Source organism: Alexandromys fortis, unplaced genomic scaffold, assembly GCF_014885135.2.
Source record: "Alexandromys fortis isolate MF-2015 unplaced genomic scaffold, M_Fortis_MF-2015_v1.1 scaffold_14, whole genome shotgun sequence".
Classification (NCBI taxonomy): domain Eukaryota; kingdom Metazoa; phylum Chordata; class Mammalia; order Rodentia; family Cricetidae; genus Alexandromys; species Alexandromys fortis.
Window position 1 is genome coordinate 15,274,064 of NW_026067910.1, and position 12,911 is coordinate 15,286,974.

Below are 12,911 nucleotides of genomic sequence, written 5' to 3' on the forward strand. Positions count from 1 at the left end.
CTCTTTTTTTTTTTCAAAGCTTTTTGATCTAAATTCTATATACTCGGGGCAGAGTTAAGACTAATAAAACCAAAACTGTTAATCTGGTATGTCATCAGTATCGTTTTGTATTATTTTGGGGGGAATTGTATATTATTTTGTGTAACTGACAAATGTACTCTGAGAGATGTTAGCTGTCATAAAACGTGTCCCTGCTTCCCTCCCTAGACAGATTTTAACATTAAAGAAAGAGCTTTGAGATATCCTATAGAGACCTTCAGTGCTTTAGAAGTGCATCCATTACTTACTTTTAGGATTTGAAACAACAGTGTCTCCCTGGTGTTTGCTCCCTTCCAGGTTAGCATTTCAAATCACTTTGGATGGAAGTGCTGAAATGTTATATATCTATCAAATTCTTATTGATCTTTGGGCAGTTTATATTCTAGAAGTGAGTCAAAGCTTATGGCAGATCCCAAGAAAGAGCTTTTCCTTTTGATTTCAGAGATAATATTATAAAACACAGCAGACTGTTTGACTAGGCTAGCGCCGTGGAAATATTCAGAAGTCACTCATTCCTCTAGCTTCCTTAAGCTATAGGGAGAGCTTATGAAATAATATGTAAGTAGAGATTGTTGAGCAAGGGACAATCAATAATTATAAGCTGTCTTTTCACTTGGTTTAGCAGAACACTAAATAAATCAAACACAGAGTCTTTATGAATTTGGTGTTTACTAAAACACCATGAATCTAGAAAGGTTAAGTTTCTGCTGATGGTAATATTTTCTGGGTAAATACTGATAACTACACTTGGGTATGTGGCAGACTACGGATTTATAAGTATTTGTTAGGAAAGAATGCCTGTGGAAGCTCATTGAGATGAAACACAACAGGGAATGGTTAATCCCCAAAGGTTGTCCTTCTGAGTAACCAGACCATGTCTTCCTTCCACTTGAGCTATAGGTGTATTCTCTTGCACTTTATCATCCCTGGTTGTCGGGTAAGTAGAGCATATTTGATAAGGATTAGTTATCGATGTCTACATTTCAAAGCTTGGGTCTAGATTCTGACAGCGTCTCAATAACATAAATATTCGATGAGCAACATTGCTGAAAGGCAAACATCCTCCCCATGTCCAGGGAAGGGGTCTCCTTGTTTACATATCCATACCAGAGATCACATGGCTGTGCCACTGTTCTCTGAAGTTCTTTCCTTTGTTCAGAGACTAGAAACACTAGAAAAGGATTGCATAGGTAGCTCAGACTAGAATACTAACACATTTCAAAGGACTGGGTTAAAACTCATACCTTCCCAATAGTTTCTGTGTCTGTGGATCATAGATTTCCAACACCTCCCCAGCAATGATATACAGGAAAAAGATCTGAAGAGTCAACATTATGATTGATATTTCAGGAGAAACAGCTGCAGGGAAACGAAAGGGTTACCTGGTAAAAGCGTGTACATGACAAAATGATTAATGGAAGCAACTTAAAGAAAGGATAGGTTAATGTTAGTTCCTAAGGTTTTACTTTATGGTTGATGAGTGCTATTGTCTCTACATGTGGATGGGGCAGAACATCAGGGCAGGGAGTGTGCTACAGGGCAAAGCTGCTCATCTCCTGGCAGCCAGAGAGCAAGCAGAGCAGAGTGAGAGCGAGGTGCCTGGAATGATCCACCCTTCTGGGGCATGCCCTTTGCCGTACACATCCTCCAATGAGGAACCAATTCTTAGTGTTTGCTCTCATGCACAGTCCCTCCCTCCCTTTCCACACTTCTGTAGCGAGTCAATATAATAGATCGTATTCAAATGCCCTTTGTCCTTGAGATAGTTTTTCAGAGTACCAGGAGCTTACCTGGTGTAGGAGGTCCTTTTTTTTTTATGTGTTGCTTTCATTGGTTGAATAAAGAACTGTCTTGGCCTTTTGATAGGGCAGAAACTTAGGTAGGAGGAACTGGATGCTGGGAGGAAGAAGGCGGGCTGCCAGGTCAGACATGCTGAATTTTTTCCAGTAAGTCATGACCTCGTGGTTCTACACAGATTATTAGAAATGGGTTGAATCAAGATGTAAGAATTAGCCAAGAAGAGGCTAGATATAATGGGCCAGGCAGTGTTTAAATGAATACAATTTGTGTGTTGCTATTTCAGGGTATAAGCTAGCCAGGCGGAGGGACACAGACCGCTGCTCCTCCATACTGCACTGACCAATTCAGACAGAATGGCTGGCCAGTAAGCTCCAAGAACCCAAACTTGGGTTTTCATGCTCATATGGCAGGTATTTTAATGGCTGAATCATCTTCCCAGATCTCCAACTATTAGTTTCTACCATTTCTTAATAGTGTTATCATCAAATTATGAATCTATTACTGGAATGCTGGATGAATAAGGCTATAGTGCTCAGGATGCATGCATGTCCTCAAAGCGCATCAGTAGGCAACCAAATTTATAACACACAAGCACACTGGAGACATTTCAAATTCAAAATATAAGATGCCTATAGTCCAGAGCTTTGCCAAGATATCTTTCCAGAAGGACACGATTGGGCAAAGACAAGACCACACATAGGTCTACTAAGGGAGGTTTTTAAGGATAGGAAGTGTAAGTTTTTGAATATGGATATTCAGAAAAACATTGTTAGGCCTTTGATACTAATGTTTTCTTAGATAGTTGACAGAAAGCAACTAATACAAACTATGACAATATAGAGAATCAAAGAAAAAGATGTAAAAAAGACACTTAAACCCCTAGGTATTTCCCCCCTTACTGACCTGGACCATGCAATGTGCAGTGTAGGGAACAAAACTACGACAAACTCCCTGTTGGATGTGAAACATGCTTTCAGAAGAATTTTTGTGGCAAGCTCATATTGAGTCATAGACAGCCTATTTGTTTGGGAATCAAGCCATGAAAATTTAGAAGAGAAAATGATGTGCAATCAATAAATGTCATAATTATAAAAAAAACTTTATTTCACTCTTACTTTAATTAAATCTTGCTAAGCACCACGTCATGGACTGGCAACCTAGAAAGAGGACACCGGAATGCTTCCATTAATAAGAAACTGCAAGCCGATGATGTGAAGTTACAGTTACATGGAGCCTGGGAACGAGACCACACTTAGAAAAATTCACTGGGGAATCTCATAAAAGCAGGCAACAGGAACCGGGCATCGATCCGCTCACACTTTTTATGGTAGGAATCCAAAGCTTGCGCTTAGAAACATCCAAAAGAGCACTGTGTTACCCTGACAGTTCACAGTTTGCTAAAACTTGTCCCCGAAAGCATCATGTTGTCATCCTGTGTTCCTGAACAGTGCTAGGCCACAGGCTGAGAAGCCCAGCTCCTTTAACATGTAAAGCACTTAAAGGCGTTTTTCAACATTGGGCAAGCTACCCACAGGGTCCTCTGCTGTGCAGATTTCTCCTATCCAACCATCAAGCCATCATTTATCTAATGAGACTGGGAAAAACTACATTTTCAGCAAAACATTTTAATTTGGTCCTCTATTCAAAGACAATTGCCAAGATGTTTTACATCAATTTAATTCACAAGCATGTACACAAGGGAACCACTACAAAGAACATTTTGCTTCCTGGGTTAGGAATAAAAAGTTTATCCTCTACTTACACTAAACATACAAAAAATAATCTACAAAAATTGTTTACCATTGATTTTAGCTAAAGAAAAAGCTTTCTTCTGAAACAAGAGTGATTGTGTGGTGGTAGTATTTTAGCCATCAAAAATGTAATGTAAGTAACCAATAAATATAATGTGCTTCTTCCATATAGACATATTTACACTTGAGTCTTTGGCTTATGGTATTTTCTAAAAAGAACTTTAAATGATCCAGCCATCATTGCACACCGAAAGAAAATAAGCCGGTTATATATATATTTATATATAATTTATACATTTATATAGAGCTCTGCTACACTTTGAACATAGAAAAATGAAACTGATTATGAATTTGCACAGCTTTTGTGTTCTTCCCCACTTCCAGATTCCACAGCATTTTTTTTTAAAGGGAGGGAAATGCTGTTTTAAAAGTGCATGCAATGTGTGGTAGCTGCTCTACTGAAAGCGGAAGAGAACAGGCTGCGTGTTCCCCGGACAGCCCAGATCATCCCTCATCGGACTCCGCCTCTTCGTAAAGATGATTTGGGTGGCACAAAATGTGGATGCTCTCGTACAGTCATAGAAACGGATCAAGTCCTTTTTATTAAGATACACAACTTCATAAGAAAAATACGTTTGCCTCTCCAATGTAAAAGCCTCCCGCCCCCCACATTAAAATCTCTCTGTGCAGGTGTAACAGGTACAACGGCTGCTGGCTCAGCAGGCGAATGGGTCTCTGCTGGGGTGCTCTGCAAACAGCGTCACTGAACTACGAGGACTCCAGGTACTCCAAAGCCACGTCATAGCAGAAACGATACTGCTCCTGCAACATGTTAGCACAGAAGGAATGAACAGAGTTAGCAAGAGGCTAATAGTGAATAATAGCATCTGTGTGAATTCCTGACATCCAATTGAAATTATTTAAGAGTGGCAAATTACGTATTCTGTACATAACAGGAACATCTGGGCATACATATTTTATACTTGAGGCTAATGATCCCTACTTAAGAAAAAGGAGCAACAACAACAACACAAAAAGGTGTTTTAGTTTTTCTGTCCTGCATTTTCTATCAATTAATATAACACCCAGAATTTTGGGGTGATTAAAATTGCTGGGCCTCACCATCAGAATGTTTCGCAGCTTACAAAAATGTAAAGAACCAGGACAGGAGCTGCCATTAGGAGCAATTGTTAAAAATCACCTTGGTTTACCATGGTCGTTGTTAGTACATGATTGAAACAACAATTATCCAGAGTAAATAAAATGACCGTAGATCGCAAGATGATTTTATGTTTTACAGCTTTAGGCCACATAATTCCAAGTCTTTTTATATTACACAACGATCTGCCACTTGGATTAGTTGCTAGATGACGTCAATATTTTCTTGTTTTATGTTGTTGCTGGGGTGCGCCAAGGCTTTCCTCCACATCCCAAATCATCTCTTGAGACTTAGAGAGAACAACCTACTTTAAACAACCTTTTGTAATTTCGTGTTTTACATTTTTCCACGGTTGATATTCTGTCAGAGTATCACTTAAATAAATTTTTAAAAAAACTTTAGGAATTTTCAAAAAACTTCGAGCTTATTTATGCCTAAAAATTGATTGCTGCTACCTCTCCCTTAATAGTACAACTTGCTTGCTAGCCTACCATTTGAGTTGAAACTAGACTTTGAGTCTGGCCACGTACTTACTCCATTACCAAGAACTTACAAAAGTCTATGGACTATGATGTAAATGATGACTTATACTATGGAAGCCATTGAAAAGTTCCCAACTCAGTCCAAGGGGGCAAAGTTCAGGCTGAACTGGAGAAGCTAAAATGAATCCTGTTTCGAAAGAGACTATCCAGAGTCTCTAGCCTAAGTATGGTATTTCCTTTACTGTAACTACCGAAGTAAATACACTTTACATCAGCTCCTACTAGGGGATGTGTGGTGCCCAAGGAACTTCACCAAGAGCTTGTAACCAGCCAGAGAGTCTCAATTTTGTTTAATTCGAAATTCCCTTACCAAACTCAGCCTAAACCCTTAGCAAACTTTTCTAATCAAGCTTTACTAAGCAGAGCGGTCTGTCAATTCTGTCAGGATTTGTGGAGCATGAAGATAAAGGAAAAGAGTAACTCACTGGAAGGTTCGATAACAAATGTTCAACTACAGACTTACAAGTTAAAGAAAAGGTGGTCTGTTAAAGATAAACTTGGAGCTAAAAGTCACTTCTGAAGGCAGCAGCGATCTCCGTGGGATTTGAAATGTTTCAGGCAGCGTGTATTGCACAGGTCACACACCTGTGAAACTAGAGCCATAGCTACTTCCTGGCCATTTTGTATGTAAATCCTCTCTCAAATCCACACGCTTTGTCCCTCTCAATTGTCAGCACCCCGGAGAGGGCAACCCGATCGGGTCCTAGGTGGACTCCCCTATAAGGACCCGAGAAAGGAAGAAGTAAGCTGCCATTTGTCAAAGTGAAACAGCATAAACCGGGGTCTTTAGATGTTTGTCGCAGGAAGCAATGCACCTCCTGTGTGAACAGCCCAGAGCAGGAAGTGGTGAAAACACACTGGCGAGCTTACTGAATCGCTTCATTTTCTTCTCCTTTGTGCTATCTGATCATCTTGATAAAGTAGGGCAAGCGACAGTGATGCTCTGGGGTTTCTGGTTTACTGGGCTGGGAGTGCCACAGCTGCTCTTCACCTGATCCTACCGTACCAGCATGTAACTCCCAAGGACGATGTGTGACAGAGGCAACAACTGTCCCTCCTACTTGGTACTCAGCTCCACTCCGGGGAAACCTTATTCACATATCCCCCATCAGTCGCTACTTCCCAAGCTTTATGAACTCAGGAGAACTCATGTCACACCGTGGGGACTGTACTTCAAAGATGCTAAATTAAGCTGAAAACTGTGAGCAAGGACAACCTGACAATGGACAGCTGTATTAGATAGTGAAGGATTACAGAAACCGACTGCAATAGACTTCAGCTCTTCTTCCTAAACACTGTGTGTCAGGTCTGCGGGTATAGGCTAATTGTGAATTATCTTGCCTAGCATGTTTGAGGTCCTGGTTCCATACCTAGCAACGCACACACACATTCACCAAAATAAGTCAGATAAAATGTAGAATAAATGAATAAATGGAAAATAGGTGTCTAAATTGCTGAGGTGGCCCGTGAGCATAAATACTACTTAACTCAATCTGCTTTAACAAGTGAAAAGGGACTATACTTTAGCAGGATTTATTCTTATAGAACTACTATAAAAGTTTGCTGTACCACCAATTTACCGCCTATAAGGAGAAAAAGCCCTACACATTTCTCAAATTAAATGAGAGTGTTTCCTTCATTGAACAGTTCATGTAATGAGCAACGTGTTGGTATAAGTGGAGGCAGATTCGCTACAGTCTACCTATCAGGCACAAATACCAGCAAATTTCCTGTGTGTGTTTGTGAAGTCAAACCAGTACGTAGGTCCACGACAAAGTTGTCACTGAGACCTTTCGAAGACCGTGTGACTCACCGGGGCTTCCACCATGTTTGGCTTGCTGTTCCGCAGGGTCTTTACTGCATGGAAAACATCCACCACGTTTTGCCGCTTCACCATCTCAACAACAATGCCTATGGCACAGAACATGCCGCTGCGGCCACCGCCATTCCTGAAAGCACAAATACGGTGTGAGCACCTTCAGGGGACTCGCATGTCACATCATCACATTCGTCTGGGAAAGGAAATTCGTCTTTAATATTTTTTCCATGTCTTTGGACTCTGATTTATATTTGTGCACACATGAAGGGCAGAGAGGAAGGGACTATAGAGGATAAAGTTAGCTCAGGAGCTTAGATGAAGGCTGACATAAGTTCTAAAACTAAGAGATGTTGAGATCGTAACATATTGGCAACTGTACGAATCAAAGAGGTTGCTCGCATAGGTGTTTAAAAGAGTTAAATCATATAACAACTGCCTAATTTTCATTATTTTATTTGTGCATGTTTATTGGTGGACCACATGCATGCCGTGCCCATGGAGGGCAGAAGAGGGCAAAAAAATGTCCAGGAACTAGAGTCAGAGAGGGTAGTGAGCCACCAATGAGTACTGGGAATTGAACCCAGGTCCTCTGGAAAAGTAGCCAGGGCTCTTAACTACTGAGCCATCTTTCTAACTCCAAGTACTTAATTCTTAATAGTTAGAAAACAAAACAAAACAAAACCCCCTAAAATTAGTAGTAAATTATTCATTTATGAGCCTAGATTTCTGTTTTGGAAGAGGACCTATGGTAGGTCTGGCAGGATTTGAACAGTGCCTTTTTCACATAAGCAAAGCAAAGGCAAATGAGGAAATGAACTCTGAGGTCCCTCGCACGGCCAGGTCATGCTGCTCTGCCCTACTCACAAGCAGTGGATGATCGTCCGGCCTTCCCCTTCCTCACATTCTTCCTGCCATTTCTACACCTGCAGTATCAGTTTCAAAAACGAACGTTTGGAGCCAGGCACTTCCCGATGAGAAGCCCAGCCAAGGTACTGGAACTGCTGTACCATCAGGTAACCTTCCTGGGGCTGGAGAGAAAACAAGGATTTGCATGGGAATCAGGATGAGAATACCGAGGGAAATACATACTGGATGGAGTCTAGTTGATGACAGTTCAGGTGCTTTGACAGAAACATTCCATGCCGTAAGTGCAGGAACAACTTGTCCTTTTGACCTGCCTGTGATGGTTTATATCGACTGTCAACTAACTTCATAGGCATGCTTGTGGAGAATTATCTACACTCGGATCACTGAAGTGGGAAGAGCCACCCTGACTGTGGGCAGTAGCATTCCACAGGCTGGGGTCCTGGACTGCGGCAAAGGGAAGAAAGCAAGTTGAACACAGGCAGAAGTCTCTGCCTGCTTCCAGACTGTGGGCGCAATGTGACCACCCGCAGTAGAGTCTTGCTGCCATCATCCTTGCTGTGACGGACTGTGTCTCTCAAACTGTCAGCTGAAATAAATGTATCTCACCCAATTTGCTTCTTGTTAGAGATTTTATAGCAGGAGAAAAGGAAAATAACTAAGATGATGCGTCTTCCTCACCCCCAAACCTTGAGTAAGACACTCAAGTCCTGCTCCTAAAGCCTTTAAAATCCACTGTCCCTTTATTGCCTCAACCCACACAAGTTGTGATACTACGTCCTGGTGATGACCTTTACTGCCTTCTATCTCCCTGCCATACACTCTTAGTATACACATTATGATTATGCTGATGTTTAAAAGACAATCTTGTCACTCTTAAAACCAATGGCTCCCTAATGTTCTTAGCAATCTGTTGCGACCAACTCCTTTCATGATCTGGATCACCTGGCCTCCCAACCTCCTTTCCCTCTCACAGAGCGTTGTGTTTGGAGACACTCTGTCTTCCCTTAGCTCCTTTGCCACTGCTTGCCTTGGAGCCTTTGAAGAGGATGTCCCCGTTCGTTTTGAAAATGTCCTACCATAGCACTCTTCTCACTATAAAGTAGACAAGCTAATTTGACCCACGTTTGCCTGGGAACTTTCTTAAGAGGGCACAGAACCAAAGTACCCTGTGGAAAGCTCTCTGCCTCTGGCTATCCCACCCTCAAATAATACCTACTAATTCTTCAAAGTTTTTCTTAAATACCATTTTCTTCAAAAGTTCTATGGTCATGCTATGCCTGATTATCCAGGTAAACAATTTATAATCTATACTTCTCCTCTGACACATGTACATCATGTCAGTCAATAGGCACTTGTACATTAAGTAGTGCGATGCCAGCCTTCTCTGGTAACATGTAGATTCCTTAAAGACAAGGAACACTCTCCTTTCACCTTAAGCTAGGTATTGGGAGAACTCTGCAAGGTACTTTCTAAACAACAGTGCTGCTGGAGTAAAAGAAACCCAAGACCCTGAGTAGGAAAGTGGACAATGAGGACTACTGAGAACTCAAGAACAATGGCAATGGGTTTTTGTTCCTACTGCACGAACTGGCTTTGTGGGAGCCTAGGCAGTTTGGATGCTCACCTTACTAGGCCTGGATGGAGGTAGGTTAGGACTTCCCACAGGGCAGGGAAACTTGATTGCTCTTTGGGCTAACAAGGGAGAGGGACTTGATTGGGGGAGGGGGAGGGAAATGGGAGGCAATGGCGGGGAAGAATCAGAAATCTTTAATAAAAAAATTAAAAAAAAAAGTACGTAGTACACTGAGTACCTATTTCAAAGGGTATCCTACGGTGAGTTTCACATGGAAGGACTCATGCACCTCTTCGTAGGGCAAAGACCCTATCTACTCTCATTCCCCATTTGCATACTAAACTCACAATGAAGTGAGTGATACAAAATTTATTATGCCGAGAATAAAAACATCAGGTATAAATAAGTACCAGAACACAATATATGCACAGAAATAACCAAACCAATATATGTCCTGAAAAAAATTCAACAGATTTCAAATCATGCTAGAAAACTTTCTATAGAAAGAGCTCCTCCACTCACAGATGAGTTTTGCTTCTGCTCTTGAACAGCTACAGTTGCTTAGTTAAAATATGACTAGACAGAAATTGAAGCAGATGTGCAGACATAATGAGATTCCATTTAAATTAAAGTCTAAGATATGCACGAATATTATGACATGGTTGAATTAATTCCTTTTTTCTCCACTAGAATGAGTGATAGAATTGGTTATGAGTTTATCCCCTGTTCCTAGTTATATTCACATAGGCTAATTAACAAGACACACATATAGTCATTTTGATATAAGAAACATGACAGCCCTGATCACACACTTAAAATCATACTTTTAAACAGAATTGATGACTTTGAAACAGGACAGTCTCTTCTCTTTAACGTATTGTGTTGTGGAGGTTACTTTTTTCAAATTCGGCTTACTATCTTGTTGAAAGCTAAATGGTTTTACTAGGGTATTGTTGGTTGGTTCTTAGGAAAAGGCCTTCAGAGTTGCTATTGTATAAACCATATCAGGGAAAGAAAAACCCCTGTGGGATACAACTGCCACTTAGCTGCTGGCAAAAGGCACAGCAGAGGCAACACTGAATCCTCCTTTGGAGCTGGGAAAAATCAGATGCTGCAATGTTCAGAGCATCAGGCATCAGAACAAGCAGGTGAGAAGAACAAGTAGGCAGGCGAAGATTTAGCAATAGATGTGGCTGACTTCTCCCTCAGGGTTGGGTTTCCCATTACACACAGGTCCTGAAATAGTAACATGCAAGTCTCCTGTGATGGCTGCCCTGTTTTATCCTGCCACTCTCTGTGGTTATCATGATTATCTTTACTTTTCACTGGTATGGTCCTTTTTTTCTAGGCTGGAGGTCAATATTAATAATTAGGAAATATATCATCCTCTACCTAAGTCCACAGGTACTCTAGGGCCAGGCCCAGACTGTAATTGCTGATTAAGAGACTGCATCTGGGGCTGGAGAGATGGCTCAGAGGTTAAGAGCATTGCCTGACTCTTTCAAAGGTCCTGAATTCAATTCCCAGCAACCACATGGTGGCTCACAACCATCTGTAATGGGGTCTGGTGCCCTCTTCTGGCCTGAAGGCATACACACAGACAGAATAGTGTATGCATAATAAATAAATAAATATTTTAAAAAAGAGAGAGACTGCATCTGAATCTGGCCTTCCAGACCGAGCATGTTACTGTACTCACTGACCGGAGAACCTAGCTTTCAGCATTTCAGATTTCCTGCATCTGGAATACCTTTTCTCCTGTTACTAAGACATAAGGTGATCAGTGACTCTGGCCTGGACCATGTGGGTGCTTCTTGATTCTTCTCCCCCTATTGTCTGGATAGAATTAGGACCGATCAGAATCACAACCTCTTTGCTCTGAAGCAGGTCAGTTAGGATGCCCAGAGTAAGACTTACCCTAGTTAGGTTGCATATCCTAAAAATCCGATTGATCACATCACAGTCCATTGAACAAGACATACACTCCACTTGGATAGGGCCATATCGCAGCATCCCTTCTTCTGGCCAGTACTGGGGGCAGCCCTACACGATTAACATTTGGGAAAGAAAGAGAAGAGGTCTGGTTTAGTTTTAAAGTTCTACACAGTAGAAAATGGAATTTATTACTGTTCCATTAGGATGCATCCAGAACCACAAAACCAACCTGGGACAAGTCCACTTCATTTAGCATCACAATGGAGGTACAGCCATAATCATACACCAGTCTCCAGAAATCCTTCACAGTGTTCGGCAGCGGGTACTGTGTGACGATGAAAGCTGCTGGCTGCCTGTAGCTCTGTGGGGAAACAGGAGAGTTGAAAAATGTAAGAACTTAAAATGCAAAGGGGGGTGGGCATGATATTTTCATAGTACATACTTATGAAATTCTTGATGAATAAATAAATAAAATGCACAACAAGTTATATAAACATTCAAGGTACTCCATTGCAGGACCAAGTAGGTGGCAGTAGCTTTCAAGAGAGATGAAGCCACAGTGCCTCCTAAGCCATGGCACCACTAGGATATAATGGAACTAGGAATGAGTAAATGACATAGAGTTTGATGTCACTATAGTATTTGAGTCCCAGCTTTATTTCAACCAGGAATGTTAATACAGGACAAACACAGAGGAGGATAGAAACCCCAACAATCAGACCCTCATGTTACAAATGGCTGCCCAACATGTGGACAACTGTATCCACATAAAGCCTGAAAGAGCTCAGGAAGTAATTCTAGACAGAAAAAAAAAAAAAAACAGAATAAAGCATGGCATCTTGGTAACAGCAATTTCTCAGGTCTGCTCTGCTTGCTAGAGGCAAGCAAGCACTCTCATTTAAGAGAGGCTTCCTGACTCAGCTTTAGCTGTAGAACCTTGCAGATCTTTAAGAGGTCCTGCCACAAAACCCTTAAATGGTGTTGTCGAAAAGCTGATTGCATGCTTTTTGGTTTTCAGCCATAGCAGGAAAAAAGTTGCTCTGTTTTAATGCTGGCTTTCTGGGCCGTCCTACCAGAGCAAACTCTGATTCTTTCAGGCAGGCGGGTCTGACTATGAAGCATTTGAGTGTTGTTTGTGGACACACTGTTGCAGCTTGCTTGTTGGCAAGGACCTTGAAACACCATAGAGATGTGGCAATAAACATGGCTCCAGCCGGTATCTCTGCCAGGAGACTGGCATCTCAGAAAGCGAAGAAATGGGCTGGATCTAGCTGTCAAAGCCATGGCATTAATCCTCTCCATATTGCTTAGCAAATTAAAGACTCATGTGGTCAGTAAAAGAGAGAGGAATACAGTAAAGAGAGATTCAAAGACAAAGAAAACCTCTAAATAGTTTACAATGTTTAAAAAATATATACAGGATTGG

General features: G+C 41.4%; 1 protein-coding gene across 1 annotated transcript in view; it reads right to left on the reverse strand.

Annotated features, from left to right (window-relative positions):
* Positions 1–4,161: 4,161 nt before the first annotated feature.
* Ptprk (protein tyrosine phosphatase receptor type K) overlaps positions 4,162–12,911 on the reverse strand; it is a 519,914-nt gene continuing 511,164 nt past the window's right edge. Inside the window, exons 26-30 of the mRNA XM_050138244.1 lie at positions 11,715–11,846; positions 11,468–11,593; positions 7,975–8,138; positions 7,105–7,240; positions 4,162–4,412 (exon numbers count right to left, since the gene is read on the reverse strand). Of these exons, the coding sequence (XP_049994201.1) occupies positions 8,028–8,138; positions 11,468–11,593; positions 11,715–11,846 (369 nt within the window). The 3' untranslated portion in view covers positions 4,162–4,412; positions 7,105–7,240; positions 7,975–8,027. The remainder of the gene's footprint in view (positions 4,413–7,104; positions 7,241–7,974; positions 8,139–11,467; positions 11,594–11,714; positions 11,847–12,911) is intronic.